The 17,453-nt window shown below is 40.8% G+C and overlaps 1 protein-coding gene across 1 annotated transcript in view; it reads right to left on the bottom strand.

Moving 5' to 3' along the window:
- The window catches only part of cachd1 (cache domain containing 1), a 75,934-nt gene that overhangs the window by 44,830 nt on the left and 13,651 nt on the right, over positions 1 to 17,453 (bottom strand). Inside the window, exon 2 of the mRNA XM_067514026.1 lies at positions 3,656 to 3,718. Coding sequence (XP_067370127.1) covers positions 3,656 to 3,718 — 63 coding nt within the window. The remainder of the gene's footprint in view (positions 1 to 3,655; positions 3,719 to 17,453) is intronic.

The raw sequence follows: 17,453 nt of genomic DNA on the forward strand, positions 1-17,453 counted from the left end.
CGAATGAGCAAACGCATCCCAGTCCAGTCTATCAAAATCGGGGATCCAGTTTCTTTGGGAAATCTAATAAGATAATCTAATAACTCCACAACAGCCTCCAGGGGGATATTAATAAGCAGTGCACCAGCAGCTCTTTACAACATGTCTCTGTTACTTTATTTTGTTTGTGAAAATGTCTTAAAAGGATGTTAGTAAAGAGCTCATTTTCACCTAATCTGAGATATCACGTGTATGTAGTCTGGTATAGATTAGTCTCTTAACATGATCTGTGTGTTGATTATCAAGATCTGTAGACAGATAAACTGTAGAATATATTGATTCCTTATCACTTAGTCCATCATTTGGAGGTCTTTCATTGACCTCTCTCAGTTTCCATATGGGAACTTTGTGCTCTGTAAATAGTGCAATATAAACATTTACTGTAATTTCTAAAATTCTGAGGTCATGAATGTATCCCCCAAAAACATGTTCAATGCAGTACTGCTCATTTATGAGCAGTTTAAACTCCAGTTTAGTGACTCTACAACATACAGTAATGATGCAAAATTAATGATTGTTGGGTGCCCATTATATAAGGAGAAACTGGCAGTAATATTTCTTTCTGGTTTATTCATTTTGGTCTTGGTTTAGTCTTTGCTCATCAAAAATTAATTACTTGAATAAATTGATTTTAGACTAAACTAAAACAGTTTTGATCTTTGAAAAATATACTTCTACTATCAAATACAAGTTATAATTATACATATTCATTATTCATAACAAGCAGGAGGAAAAAAAAACCCATCTAAAACCAAAGCCCATTGTAAGCTGAACACCGAAAAAGGCTAATTTCCACAGTAACTGGATCCCCTTTGTTCACATCCCATAATTCCCAGTGCTTAAAATAAGGGTTGTGATTCAAGCTAGAGACAGAGAAATGTGCCACAACCCACTGACCGCTTGTGCACCTAATCACTCGGCCACTGTTCCTACTAGGGGTTTAACGGGGGCCTGAGGCACAACCCACAATTACTGCTACTCCACCACAAGGGACGGGCGATCACACACACATGCACACACACACACAATGCATTGTAGCATGGCAATTAGCTGCACTGGACTTTGTATTAAAATGGGTGAAAACGGGCCAGTGTTCAGCTGAGGAACATTTCCATAGCTGTGGGGGGGGGGGAGGGAGAGACAGAGACAAAGTAAAGCTCAACTTTTAACAGAGCGACTGATATTTCAAGCTATGCAAGTTCAGCTTAACGTCAGCCACATCATAGCTTAAGCTGATCTCCGTCAAATTTACCCCACTCCCAAAACCCCATTTTTCTACCAAGTATGACATTGAGTTCTCCAGGACTCTTTGTCTCACCCAGCCAGTTTGTACAGTTTGCAGCACCCTGTAGGCGTGATTTAGCCACAAAACATAAGTGGGTAGAAAGGATGCACCCTGAAGTCTTGCGTTGAAGTTTAGAGGTTTGCCCGGGCAGCCTTTAACCCCGACCACTGGCAGTCATGTAGTAGCACTGGAGGAGCTTAAAGGAAAAGACTGAAATGAAACACTGGCATTGCACAAAAATCATTTGTGCTTTTTTTGATGAACTTATTTTCTTGTTTCAATTAGTGTATTTCCACTCACTGATGTGAGCTTTTCTTCCCTCTATGTAGACTTCTATGAAACCAGAAGCAGCACAGACACCTGCACTGTTATGTTTTAAGTATGAATTGTGTTACTATAATGATTTATCCTCACTGCAGGAATACAGTCAATGCAATAAGCCAAAAGAAAAGTGAACATGGCAACATGGTGTAGACCTAAAAAAAAAAAAATAGCCTAATAATAAAAATATCATTTTTTTTGGACTTGAATAGAACCATTTTTGCTGTTCTTTCCTAGCCTTTTTCTAAATGTCACCTTGTGAAGATTGTATCCACACTATGTGGGCTGTGACTGCCAACAGTTTCACACAAATCCAGTGCTGTTTACTGAACTGCAATACTACAGTAAAACTAAACATCTTTAGTTTCGAAGAAGGAATAAGGATTGAAAAAAAACTAATTCACCTACAAAGTATCTCCTATTAATCAGTTAACTAGTCAGTTAATCTGCCTTTTTGAGAAATTTGTAATATCATATGGAATTTATGTGGTCCGGTTTATTAAATAATTGGAAGACGCATCCAGAACAAATCTACTACATCACTACAGGGGCCAAATCGTGTCATTTTAATTGATAGTAATGCCAAATTAGCCTAGTCGTGAAGGTTTTTATAATTTCACTCTACAATACTCCGCATACAGGGCACAATAGAAAACCATGGCACCGTGTAAATGCAATGTGTTGCGTATACAAACCATAAGCTAGTGTGGAAATATGACTCCAGCCAGCACTTTAATTCATGATACCTATTCTCTGACAGCACATGTCAATGAATGAAGCAAGCAGAGTAGACTAGAACAGCCTCAAAGACTGAGAGACACTGAGACAGTGAGAAGGAGGGCCTGTGGCATTACAGGCTAGAGATGTCTGCATGCATGTCTGAATAATGAATTTCCAGAGGAGGAATCCAACTGAGAAGGCAGTAGCTTCTCTTGGTAGCCAATTTCCCTCTTCCCCACTCTCACCTGGCTCTATACCTTTCCTCTGTTCCACGGCAGACATGACCTTAATTGAGCTTCATCTCAGCTAAGAGACACTGCCCCTCTGCCCAGAGAGGACAAGCAAGTCCACTATGTCACAGCTGTCACCTGAATCTGTTGGCACCTGCCTCAGAAGGGCTACGGGCTGAAAGTATGGGGACTCTGTGGCTGAGGTTACACTATGACAGAACTGTAAAACTGGATGGAAATACTTTTAGACTGAGCCTATTCTATATAAGTCAAACTTGTACAACAGGTTATAATTATGCATATGACTCTCACCCTATGGCCTAGAAACACTGCGTTATATGAATAGCTATAGCTATTCATTAAAAAAAGGCCATATTTCTGCAGCGATTCCAGGCTGATTTGAACTGCCTCTCGAATAGTAAATAGCTGCAAAGGTGAAGAATACTTTGTTTCTCAGTCTCTTTCTCTCTCACACACACAGATGGATACACTGGTGCAAACAGTCACAGGAGAAATTCAAACAAACATCAACCTGTCTGATCTTGCTAGTGGCAGTTTACCAATCTGATGTTTACTGTCACTCTTCCAGGATCCCTGATGTGCAAACACACACACACACACACACACACACACACACACACACACACACACATTTGATTTAACACTGGATGCCAAAGATTCTGTGCATAGTTTTCCAATCTAGGGCCAAAATGGCACACACATAATCTGTCATTCTCTCCTTCAAGTCTTCTTATTCTGTCTGACTGCAGCTCTGCACTCATATTGTGAGCAGAGGGGAGAATGAGAGACCGAGACGAGTAGAAAAACAGACAGAGAACTTCAAAGCCAATGAGACATCAGCTGTAGAATTTTAATAGACCCCCCCCCCCCACCTTTTTTTCTCCTCTGGTAGCTTGTGAATGTGTGAGTGTGTGTTTCTGCTAAACGAAACACCACACGAGACCACAAACGGACGGCATCCATGGCACATGCAGGCACAAACAGGCAGGTACACGCACGCACACACGGATAGAGGAAATGAGAAGGCTTTGTTACTCACCTGCTGCACTTCTGTCTCTCCATTTGATGTCTTCTCGGTGTACACAAACGAGCTGAAAATCCTCTGTAGTGAGGAGAGAGGAAACGAAACAGAGACAGTGAGGTTAGATAAGTGGGGAAGCTGAAGATTTAGACTCTTTTAATTAAAAACTATAACCTTAGGGCCACAATTGTCGGAGTTCCTTTATATACAGATTGATTCTAGTTTCAGGTATTTCTGCTTTGTCATTAACACGCAGGTATTACATCAACAAGTCTTTGGAATAATGAAAGGAGAGTGATTGTAAAAGAAGTTTCATTCTGGGCATTTATTAACTATTGCCTTATTATTACACAGCCTCTAAACAGTTTAACCATTTGGGCCTTTTTGTGTTCGCTGCCATGACTGCACTACCTCACATTTGTTAAAAAAAAAGAAGAAAAAAAAGAAAATACAATCCTGTCAAACCAGGACCCGTTTGTGGCCATGTGCCATTGAGGCTAATTAAACCTGCAAGCTGTAATGAAGCTGCCACTGTGGCTACAGACCGAAATGTGTCCGTAGCAGACTAATTGAAAAAATACCAAGTATTTGGCACAGAACACAGTCTAGTTTACATGTTTGATCCTTTTCTCCTGATTTTAAGTCCAACTTAACATTACTAGCATTGACTTGTTTTATAATTTTAAAGCTATGCCTCGCTACCATTTTCAGTTGCTTGTACTGGAGTATTTGCAGTTTATGTAACCTAAAGAAATAAGGAACTTTTTACTTTACTATATTTATTTGGCAGCTACTGTTACAGATTTTTTTCTTACTTACTGATCGGTAGTTTATTACTTGTTTATGGTCTTGGTTTGGTGGAAGGTTTTTCCTTTCATTTCTACTTTTCATGTGGAGAGCAGCTGTAACAAGGCAACACAATGTCCCTATGGGAGCTATAGTTGGTGGAATCTTGAATCTTGAAACACTCTCTGACAAAGAAGAGATGACCTACAGTTTGTAAAGTCCCTGAATGCACCTCACCTGCGAGACACAGCAGATCTGCAGGTTTTGACAGAGGCAGACTCTACGCTGCCTTTCTTTAACGGAAATAATCCAGTTACAGTCCAGTTGCAACAAGAAGAGAGGAACTACCATCCCAGGTCAAGGATACAGAAAAATATTAAATCAGCCGTTTGGTTAGCTTGCTGATTAGCATCTGTCACACAGCCAAATGGTGTGTGACAAGTAAAAATACCACATTTTGTGAGTTAATCTTACTTAAACAAAATATATTAATTAACATTGCATAGCACACAGGATATACAGCCAATGACTGTTTTATGAAAGTCATTCGAGCTCCAGAGTTTGGCTGATCCGTTTCTGTACTCAGACAGGTGGATCTGCTAAGAAGTCCTAAGACGATGATAAACCCTGTAGGCCCAGACAGTGCAGTCCTATTTTTTACATGTGTTTCTAGGTTGAAGAGGAGGCTAAGCCTTGGAGGTCAGCCAGGACACAAAATGGAGGTTTTATGAGCTTCCCAAACGTGAAGTCAAACGTCCCCGTTCACCTTCCAGGCTGAAACATTTAATAGTACCTGATTGAGTGAATGGGAAGCAGAGCGGTTTATTAAAACGTATGGAGAAAATGAATCCTGGTGTGACCTCAGCACTCAGAGAGCACAAAAAAAAAAAAGAACTGCCGTAATAAGGACCTGCTCCTACACACACACACACACACACACACACACACACACACAGACATATATTCAGACGGTCTCTGGGGTCCTATCAGCTAGATATTTTCTTTTTCTCCTTGACACACAAAACGCACACACCTACCAAAAACAAAAGGAGTAGTATGTGGCAGCTACAAACAGAGTAAAACTAATGTTTGTGTTGAGCAGAAGGTAGGCAGGTGTTTCACTGTAAGCTGCCACACTGCACACAAAGCCTTAAATTGCCTGGTTCCACACTGCAAACATTTCCTGCTGCCTGTCCACACCTTTTGTTAGACACATTACAGAGAGCACCAATTACCCACAATGCTGATTCACCACTGGCTGTTACTGCCCCGACATTACTGCACCTTCCCACCTTTTAGCGGATCTCTACAGAGCGTGACAAAACAAAGCAACATTTCATCAATGTCACACTTTCAAAGTGCAACATGTGCAAAAAAAAAAAAAAAAAAAAAGGGTTATTTTCCATTTTCATAACCAATGAATGAGAAACCTGTTTTCTTGTTTAATGGATAAGCCGTTTAAAAATAAATAAAAACATTTGTTTGACCAAAGTATAAGAAAAATGGAAATCAAAATTTTCTAAGATCTTTAAATGTCATACTGGATTTTGTCAGATAAAGAATTTTAACATAATTGCCTACTACAAATTACTCAAGATTGGCTAATAAAAGAGTTTCTTTCTACATTTAACTATTATAGAATAAAAGGAAACACAGAGATAGATGCAACTGTACACCGAAGTGTCAGTACAATGTTCTCTTATGGGCCAGAATTAGGCCTTTCAGCTTACACTCCAGTAAATTAAGTATGAAACATAATCGTCGAAAAAATGAATGATGTCTAATGTGGCCTATCGACAGAGGCTGGGATAAACACAGACACAGCACTAATTGTCAATCTGCCTTCAACTGCTAGGTTTTAATCCCTAACGTCTCAGTGGAGTCAGCACTGCGAGCTGCAGAAGGCTGTTTTTCTGTATATCCCTTTGATTTTACACAGACATGTGACTAACAGTAAAGGGCTTTTCACCAACAGTGTCAATATGTTGGTGTTATTACATCGTTCACTATTATATTATTTCCCAGTCCCACTTCCCACTTCCCAGTCGAAAAGCAGCAGGTCCAAGATGTGGAACTGTCAAATAAACACGAAGAAGCACACAGAAACAGAGCTGCCACTACTTAATATTAATCATGTGCTCGCAAAAGACTGCACAAACAACAGAAAAGGATAATGGGGGGGGGGGGGGGGGGTGAGAAACGCTGGGGACAATTCTGAAGAGACAGAAAACTCCTGTTGTTGATTAGCCGCAGGTTAGCAGTCTTTTCCCCAGTGCCTCAGACTGTTTGTTGTTGGAGCTGCCCTGTGGTTTTCACAGCTATGAAGGAATGCTCGGCCCTGAAACCGGAGAGGCCTGAGGCTGCCTGGGACACCATGGGCCTGTGGCCTCCCCTGACCCATAATCAAACACCGTAATGTGCTCGGGCACATACAAACCAATCCAGAAGCCAACTAGAAGCAATGCATCCTGAAATCCCTGTGCACCGTGCTGGTTACCTGGTGTGGGCTGGGCTACACAAACTAAAACACGGCATAGACACTATGTGGTGACAAGCATCATTTTGACACTTATTTTGGCCAATTGATGTCTAGCTGATACACTGCACTGGTAGCTTATTACTTTGCAAATGTCTCATCTTGCAAATGATAATTTTTCTTAAAACTTTGTATTACAAGGAGACTTAAATAGCATTCTGCAAAGGGTTGGGATGCAGAACCCCCCAAAAGGCCGGGCCGGCCACCAACTAAGCCACTGCCGCCCCCTGATCTTTTGCCTATATAACAACATCAGATTCTTGTTTCTTGGAAGCACCAGACACTTCACGCTTAACTGACCCTGGAGCCAAACTTGCAGCTTTCTCAACACTAAGCTCACAAAAAATGCCTTAAAACTCCTGTCCACTGATCACAGAACAGCAGCCTTTGTCTCACTGGGACAGTTTTTTTTTTTAAATCCGTCCACCTTTAGGTTAATCCTAACCACAGATGAGTGGTTCACAGGAATGGCTAAACATCAGTGGAAGCTCAAACTGCGTCTTACAAAGAAAAATAGCTAAAACCGTGCTATGTTTTGTTGTAGTGAAATTCCGTTGCATGTATTAGAAGCCCTGGCGATTGTAGATAGATTAGATTTACACATTAAAAGAAAGCATTTGCTATCTTGTCAGATTTAGAGCACACCAAGTACATGTTACAAAATGTTACTGAACCATCCTCTCTCCCTTTATTAGTCTGTTTCTCTGCTTTGGCTCGCTCATCCTCTTTGCGCCTTTGTAGCTTATGGCAAAACCTCCATGTATGTGACACCCATTTAATTGGGCCTGCCTCTTCAGCTTTTCTGTTGAGCTCTCTTGGGCATGCCACAAACTACCCTAAGAGACTCTCATCCTTTAAAGTGACTCTTTTGTTCTTAGTGGAGCAGTGAATAAAAGCCAGACAGATGACTGACAATACCAGCCCAAGGACAGAGACGCGGAGAATCACCCAAGTGTGTTTTGAGGGGGAAACATGGAAACATCTGCGCTAGTAGTCGGGCCAATACAGAAAGAGGAGAAACAAGAGGAAGATAAGCTAACTTCAGTGGCTGCGTATGAAACACACCTATTAGCAATTCACCCATCATCAAAGGCCAGAGTGAAGCTGTGAGACACGGCAATTTGGAATTCGACTGCAGAACACGCACACGTAAGCACCCATACACCCACGCACACCAGCCATTCATCCAGTCTTTAGGGCTGGTTGATCAGTGGTCCAGGATTTGGGTGTAAACACACTGAAGGGCAACATGGGACAAGTCAAGTGAGTATGGGCCAACTATGAATCAAATAACTATATGTGCTGCACATAAAAAGAAATGCACAGGCCTGATGCAAGGAAGTGTAATTTATTGACTGCTTATGTAAGAAATCAATGTGAACACACACACACACACATATACAAACACACACACACCCTTTGCGTCCACATGTTAGGCTGCAGTGTAGACGTTTTGGAGCTGTAAGGCCTGTAAGATTAGTTTCCATACAACCGGCAGATAAAAGCCAAAACCCCAAGGGACAGTGATGGCTGCTTCCTCCATGCTGCTGGTATACAGCTCAGCTTCCCTCCCTCCTTCACGACTTTATCCTCCTGTTGGCTTTTCCTCTTTACCTCCCTCCGTCTCTCTCTCCCTGCCCCCAGCCAATTCTGCGCTCATTGCACTACAAAGGGCTTGAGCCAGGGATGCAGCTTCAGAGCTTTGCCTCTGATGTGTGTATTTTTTCCCCTAGATTCTTTGCTACATCTCCATCCACATCCTGGGCCTCGCATCTTGATTTTTACTGAACGCTACAAAGCACAGTCAATCACCTGGGAATGGAAAAGTGAAGGGAATAGAGAGCACAGTTTCTGCTTTTTGCACTACAACAAAAAACATCTGAAATAATTGCATCTGCACATTACAGTTCCAGCAATTGTATTCATTCATTTTTCCAATGGAAAAAGGCCTGGTGCACTAACCCTGAACGCTCAGAAACATTTTATGATATAATCGTATTACTTTACCTTCCTTTTTATACACTCCACGAACATGTTTGGTACTAACTGAAAGTGCATTAAATGTTATGTTGATGAAGCAAAAAACATTTTTCATTTTATTTTATTCATTCAGAAACTTGATAACTAATACAAATCTCTCTTTTATCTGTAGCCTATACAGTAGATGTAAGTGTATTCTAAGGCTTGAAAAAGGAGAATTTTAATCCTTGAATGAATGCATTGTTTTCTCCCAGTAATGAGCTTAATCACAAATTCAAAATCATACATCTCATTCATATTTTAAAAAAAAAACACATCTGTAGTTCCTCTATACTCTACAGAGCATTTTAGCTTCTTTCGGGAGAAACTTTTGGTTAAAGTCAAAAGTTTGTACTACTAAAAGTCACTACTCTGTATTCTATCTTAAGAACATTTAATAGTAGATACATAGGTGAACCCTTTGTCAACCCTTAAGAAGAATACTTGAGACTTAAAACACATTTTCTTTGTTAACCTACATTGTCCTGAAAATGTAAGGGAATCAACAGTCTTTTGGATCCTTAAAATCTTAACATTAATGCACAAGGCATGGCTGACATATTCAGTGCAAAGCTCCTTTCATGCTTTAGCTACTATAAAAGGAATCTTAACTCATCAAGGATGTGGTGATGGCACCATAAAAAAGAAGACAATAGAAGGAGGGGTTGAGCAGGAAGAGGCATGTCAAATTTGAATATCTAAATGTCATTATAATGGCCATAGAGAAACCAAAACCTTGCTAATTAAGTGTGTCTCTATTTCAACCCAGTAGAGCAGGTTGGCTAATTAAATGACTGGCCGTCAGTGTCTGCCAACTGCTGCATTTAAAGGGTGCTGGGGGTGGGAGGGGGGGGTCAATTTAATTTGCTTGAATCTAACCAACGGACAACCCGAGGCAATGGCTCCAAAGCTTCGGCCCACACACTGTTAGTGTGGTGAGTGTGTATTTGTGTGCAGCTTGATAGTCAAAGGATAAAAAGAAATGTGGTTATTGTTGATTTAGTGTGCACCATTTCAATCTCCTATACATTTATTATTTTATGTGGACTGGAAAACATCAACAGAAATAAAACTGGGGAGGATTGCTGCCACATGCATAAATTGCAGAAATGATTCCTAGCTTTTATGTCTTCATAAAAATATGACTTGGTTGTCATAGTAATTTGAGTTTACACTGTAATGGATAAAACAGTTCTCTTTAAGGCAAAGTCTTAAAGAAGTCCCAGGCTGCACTGGGTGCTTCTCCAAAACAGTAAATGATCAAACTTACGGGTCCCAATGTACATCATGAACACCCTAACTGGCATATTGCTACTGGATAATTAGACTTCAGCTGTAGGGCAGAGAAACAAAGTTACATTGCTGACCATAAGTAATAGGTAAAGCAATAACAGAATTCCATAGGATATTATGTTTTTTCAATTTGTATTATTATTTTTTTTTGTCCTTTCGGCTTATCCCATGAGTTCAGGGTCGCCACAACGGATCATTGTCCGCGTGTTGATTTGGCACCGTTTTTTCAATACACTCAATTATTTGTATCATGACTTGTGAATTGTTCAGACAATCTGTAAGTCATAGCTACAACATATCACAATGCAATTTGATGGAGAACCGTTCAACATATAACACGTCTGAGGCTCTGCAAAACTTTATCACACCGACCACATATGATGGGTTCTCAATGTAGACCAGCTTATTAAAAAAGCAACACAACAATTTTCCACAGGAAAACTCACTTGTATAAGCCAATGCACATGAATAGTCAGCACACAAAAATGGCTTGGAAATGTTGGAAATTGATTGAAAACAATTTATTTTCAATAGCTTCATTTTTTTTTTATAAATAGTTACTATGAATCCTCAACAAAACATCAGCAATAGGAGAAAAATAACCACCACAGCGTACAGATGCTTTGAGTAACAGTCCAAATCCCCAAAATACAGTTCATTATTCTCTAAGCCCATCTGTAATTCTTGAAACTGGGATGAGAAATTGCTGATGCCTCTCAACCGTCTAATGGATTAATTGGCAAATCACTGCAGCTCTGTCCTTTATGGTTGGGCAATGCATGTTTTGTAAAGTGTTTTAAATTCATACAAACAATAGGTAAAACATCAGTGTGCAAGATCTCTAACTGGACTTTCTTAATCTCCCTCCACCACCTTTAACCATGGGTCTCCTCCGGTGCAGTTCGGTGGGAGGTTGAAGCCTGTCAACTATCAGGTTTTGTGGTTCTGAAATAACAAGACCCCCTTTTGTCCAAACAGCGTCAAGGCAGAGAAAGAGAGAGTCACCACCATGCAGATCTTAACAAGAGGCTCTGAGTCTAAGCCTGGGATGTTTGCTCTCCCTCTCCACCAGACAGGATATAATGCTTTCCACATGTGAGAGGGAAAAAAGGGGAGGGAGAATTGGGGTGGAGGAGAAAAGTAGGGAGCAGAGGGGTGGATGAGAACTGTGGAAGAGTGGGGAGGGGTCAGACAAGCAGTAAAGAAAAAGAAAGATAGCAGAACCCTGGTTTGACAGAAAAGTCTCCACAGTGAAACCAGGTTTCATGTTTAGTTAAAGCTATGAATGAAGAAGTGTTGATGCATATGGGTCCACATAAAGTTCAATGTATTTTGTTTATGCAACCATAAACTCATTGCAAAAGATGTTTAGTTTCCACTTTCGTTTCATTATTTTCTTAGTCTGTCCTTTTTTGTTTTAATTAGAATTTCTAGGTTATGCTTGGCCAACTCTGGACACGCTTTGACTCTTTAATTAAATAAAGGTGGCAAATCATTGACAAACAACTGTAAAGGAGGCCTGTGGCCGACATTTTACTTCCTTATTTCTGCGAGCCTATAGTTCTAGTAGGTCTGGTGTCTGGGCCCATTTAGCACTTGTGCAGGATGAAGGATGCAAAAGAATCGTCTGAACTGTAGCTTAACCGTAGTCTGCAAATGAAGCACCGTGAGTCAAATGGGAAATAATCTAGCATCTTAGTGACAGTAAATGAGGTTTTAGCCCACCTCTCGCTTTCTGTCTGTCTTTCTCTATGGGATGTTGGAAACGTAGGAGAAAAAGCAGCATAACCGACAAGGAAGCAAAAGACAAAGTTGCTCCAGTTAAAAAGTAGCACACATGATTCAAAGGTCAAACTTTTGGTGTGATTAACCAGGTTTCTCAGGGAGTGTATTTGCCCGTAACAGCATAGGGTGCATGTGGTAAGACGCACTGGGCACAAGTCATTACCTCCCCATATAAAGGCCCTTTGATGCAAAACCGTGGAGCCATTAAAACATGGCCTCAGGCCACACATGCTCTAACCACACTTGACTAATTAGATAAAGTGAAACTTAATGAAAAAACAATTCTAAATGGTGGCATTTCTAATTTTTGTGGAAGTTTACATACAAACTAGTATTTATTACAACAAAGACTACTACTGCTTGAAACTTATTTACTCCTCTTTTTGGTTTTACCCTGAAAACAGCGATACAATCGGTGTGTAGTGGCAGTAGCCTGCCAGGCCAGCAGTACATTGTGGGAGTAGCAGGTTGCTGTTAAAGTGGAGCCAATGTGAAAACGTTCCAAGACAGATCAAAGCTGCATACCTGTGCACCTCCATTACACTGATAAAATCTAGAACTGAAGGAGGACAAAAACACAACCTCACACACTGCAGTCAAATTAGGTTAAGACAAGAATGCAGGATAATGAGAAAAGGCTGTGTGTTTGTAGGCTGTGTACTCATAACACCAGTGTGTTAGGAAGCTTAAGGATGAGCGTAGTAAAATTAGCCTGAACTGTGCAGCAATGCACTGACAGGGATTATATCTATATCTGTATTATATAATAATTTGGAAATTAAGGCACTTAAGCCCCTTTCAGATATGCAGTGGAATTCCTGACTGTGTGTATGTGTGAATCAAAATGTCCCAATAAAACATTGCCGACATTATCCGGATTATATTCTACTAGCCCCCTTAGTGCAATGTCTGTTTTATGCGCGTGAGCTCGTGCGTGTAGCGCACTGCTCTCTGCTGATGGGTTTGGAGGATTAAAAGCGATCGAGTGCGCGCATTTATGATTTTTGTATCACTCGAATGCCACTGTAGTCGAGTGATTGGACTTTTTAAAAATTTTTTTTTTTTTATTAGGTGCACAGCTTCGACGTGCTGTAAACAAAACGCGTTTTTTGAAATGCTGCTTATAGAACTGAGATTGGGGAATATGCCTTATTTCAAATGAAGCTGGGGTCTTACTCTATATTTAGTTTTGCAGCTGGAGAACTTTTCTGGATCACCCCTGATAGCGCTAACAATTTAGAGTGGAAAGACAAATGGCAGGATTGAAGCAAACAGGCAGCGCGGAAGAGGAAACCAAGTAAAATTGTCCAAAACACTTAACCTACACCCACCTCAGGGCTCAAGGCCAGTCAGGCAACAGCTTCTGGCACCATAAGTCCTAGTCACACCCTAGTGATACACCCTGCCAAGGCCAAAACTTCATACTGACTCTTTTAGCTGCACTGTGAGATGTCAAAGAGACCAGAAAGCATGTGTGAAAGAACAGATTGATGAACTGTAAGTCAGGGTCAAAGAAAAGGCAGACAAAGAGAGAGACACAGTGCAAAGGCCTCGTCACCCAGCGCCAATAAATTAAAAACTTCGATATAAGCTTGTTGCCAAGGCAGTCCCTCTGAACATCCTTTCAGGATCCTTTCAGGATGTTTCAGTTCGGGCGCCAGCACTGTCTGTACAAACTACCCTGGATTATCTTCACATTCCTGAGCCATGCACTCATCTGTAAATCTTTTACATGCAGTTTACAACCATCACAATATATTTACAAAGAGCCGCATTACAGATAACGTCGCACAAATGTTCTCAGCATATTGGGAAGAAAACTTTAAAATTGTGACTGAATTTACACCAGGTCACATTATTCAATGTACACATATCGTAGGAGATGCAGAAGGGTGGTCCCCTTCTCAGGTTTCTGAGCACGATGTGAGATCATGTCTGGCCACTGTTATAAGGTCTTTCTATAGACAGGGTGCTTTGTTCAACTTGATGCACTCTTAAGGCAGTTACACACACCGATTAATAGCGGCATGGGTCGCTCTGTGAAGAGGCTTAAAGTACACATGATACTGGTTTTCCCTTTGCCAAGTTAAATCACGGACTGCACCTGCTCTGGGGGATATCTGAACATTACTGTATTAACTTTTCATGAAGTGAACAAAGCAGGAAGCTGTTTAGTAGTAGACGATACTACAATTGCTAAATCCATGGTTACTGATTCAAATGTATATATCAGATATTTTGGAGGATATTTTTGAGTCATGTTTCTGCCATTTACCCCACTTTCACCGATATAAACAGAGACTAGGGCAAAACGATGCAGCGCCTTCTGAAAAAAAAAAAAAAAGGGTTCTAGTTCAAACGTTTCTGTGGCACAGCATGACATCCCCAGCTTCATGCAAGTCCAAGTACATTCAATTAGGTCAGGCATAAGAATTGAAAACTGTACTAAAACGTATTTTGTATTTCAACATTAGGCCACATCTGAATGGACAAGCTTTCTATTTAGCTGGCTAACAGTATTAATTAATGCCATGAGCTATAATAAATAAAAATTATGCAAATAGAAGATGTTTGCTTATGTTTAGGGCCAACAAAAATATATCCTGCTTGATGTGGTGAGATTCAATCTGCTGACGTTTTTAGAGTAATAGCATTACTAGTACTGTAGTAGGGGTGATGGTGGTGGTGGTAGTATTAGTAATAGTAGTAGTGTCTGCAAATAGTTTGCAGTTGTTGTAAAAAGAGTTTAAGTCACTTAATGTGTGCGATAGCATAACACAGCACAGCACAGTGTTAATCTTTGTAGCGTGAGATGATTAACTGGATGCAGCATTTGTGTTGGCTACTTAGTGTGCTGAGGGAGGCAACCTGGGAGCTGTGGTAAGGAAGAAAAATATTAGGGCCATGTTTTGGTTAATTTGAGAATACAAACACATTTATGCAAAGCCATACACTCTGGTAAAGATGACACATCTGCACAAAATATATCATCCACCAAATAGCAAATAACCATGGTTGTAAGACATGACACACAGAAAATCTTTTTGACAACTGACTTGTCAAAATACAGTAGTGATGCTCTGCAACTCTATACTCACACACACACTTAAAGGAAGACCGTTTATGAGTTGTGACCTTCGCTTGCAGCAGGAAACCACAGTGCCAAAATAAACACATAAAACACATGCAAATAGACAAATCTCCTCTGTGCTATCATGCAGTTGAGTAACTTACAATCTGTATCAGAAAGCTGTCATAATAACACAGCCGCTAAGAAACACAAGGTGCAACTGAACAAGGAAAGCAGGTACAAGTAAAGTTAAGACCAAGGAAAGAAGAATATTCATACTACAAAATGAATGAGTGACAGAATGATTTTCAAAAAAACAAACCTCAACCAATCAAAGATAATAATGGAACCTTTTCCTAAGAATCAGTCAAAACAGATGTATTTAGAGACATGTTTGACAAAAAGTGTAAAATTGTGTTTAGGGGTTGAGGGTCTCTAGAGAAATAAAAAGCCGGAAGGAAGAAAGCATGCGGAAAAAGAACTGTTAACACAGTCATCAGAAAAGTGCACCTGCTGATTTTGGCTCAGGTGAGACACAGAAAACGTTTTCTGAAGGCTAATCTCCAAGCCAGCGGATTTCGGCTTGTCCCTTCAGGGGTCGTCACAGCGGAGCGTGTTCCACACATTCAAGGCATGAGTTTATCAGGCCTCCCATTTTTATCTGGGATTGGCACCAGGGTGGCCCTTGGTGGCTGGGCGGGGGCCACACCTGGTGGGATGGGATTCGAACCCGCGGCCTTCTGCATCCCAACCCAATACCACTCATTCACCCCGCCCCCTAAAAGCTAATCAATACGGATGGATTAAAAAGTTGTCAAGATTCCAACACCGCAAAGTAATGAAGCAACCTGCCCCAAGAAATGTAGCTCAATCAATCAGGTTCATGCAGAACAATGTGTGACATAACACATAGTAACACAAAGTAGTCATTCAGCAATAATTTTCAACAGCACATTTAGGCTGTAAATCTTATGAGGTTTTCCGCAACACATTTATTTCTACCATTAGTTACATGGTTTCTACCTAACATTAGTAATAATATTATTAAAGTAATGAGGTAGCTTTTTATATTACCCCATTATTCTGAAAAGGTATATGTAATATATAACACATCACCTGAAAACTGGAAGTTAGATGAATTAAGTTCCCTTTGCGCATTTACGGCAACATCACCTGTGCTGTATGCAGGGTCGTCATGACTACCAGGTGGTACTATATTTGCCGTGCTATACAAAGTACCTGTTACTAGAGGCAAGTAGAGTGGAGCTGAGCTGACTCAGTACTATGCAGTAGAAAAGCCACTCAAGTCCCTGATGTCTGCTGTAAAAATAATGTAGGTACTGTGCAGTGCAACTAGTCGATTAAAGGTTGGTTTTCTTAAGGGCACCCGCACCCACACTAATAATGTGGCCTGCGAGAGGGAATGCTATAAATATAGCATACAGGCCCATTGTAGCGTCTGTTTAATTCAAAATTACACTAGGAAGTGACATAATGTTAAGGTAGATCCCTTGCGGGTGTGTGGAGCCATGTGAGTGAGCACCACTGCCTGCAAGGCCCATTAGGTTCACAAGGGAAGCCTGTCTCCCACAGTGTGAAGACAAATTAAAGCCACTGGACGGTTCCTCAGTTTCTTATCAAGGATAAGAAGCATCACATTTTCCCACTACACCCTTGAAATATGTGTAACATTACCAACCACACTTGTCTACGTGATCATGTAGGGTGGTTTGAATGACATGGTCAGATCCTGTCCCTTGGTGCATGCAGCGTGCACACAGCAGAAACAAAATTAACAAGGTGCACCCATCTCTGTGTCAGTGACACTGGAGCAACATGGCTGCAGATGAGATTAATGAGTGTCAAGTGCAGGGTCTATCGCATATTGAAGCACAGAGCCAGGTAAGAACAAGCAGTACTAGAGCCTCTGACTAAAATATTTACACACATCAGAGGCTTTAAATTTATGGGCAACAATATATAGACCAACTATGTAGTTTACATTACCATTAGCATTCATCCAAACCACACACAGAGCTTTTTTTTCCCCACATGTCAAGTTGGGCTCTTAGACATCAGCCAGGTCTATGTGGGATGCCAGCTGAATATGCATTACTACCCCCCCCCCCCACCCCCCACCAGTGCTGTCTAAACATCGGAAACCTCTCCTATTCAGATTCATGAGTCGATCATTGCTGTGTGCACTAGCTCAAGAAGCTGTGTGTTTTTCAAAGGACAGAGACAGCGCAGCCGATACCGATTCGGGGGAGAGAGAAATAATTCCCAGAGGACTCTCACAAGTTTCTGGTATGTAAATGATCAGTGGC

Source organism: Channa argus, chromosome 8 (assembly GCF_033026475.1).
Source record: "Channa argus isolate prfri chromosome 8, Channa argus male v1.0, whole genome shotgun sequence".
Taxonomy (NCBI): Eukaryota; Metazoa; Chordata; class Actinopteri; order Anabantiformes; family Channidae; genus Channa; species Channa argus.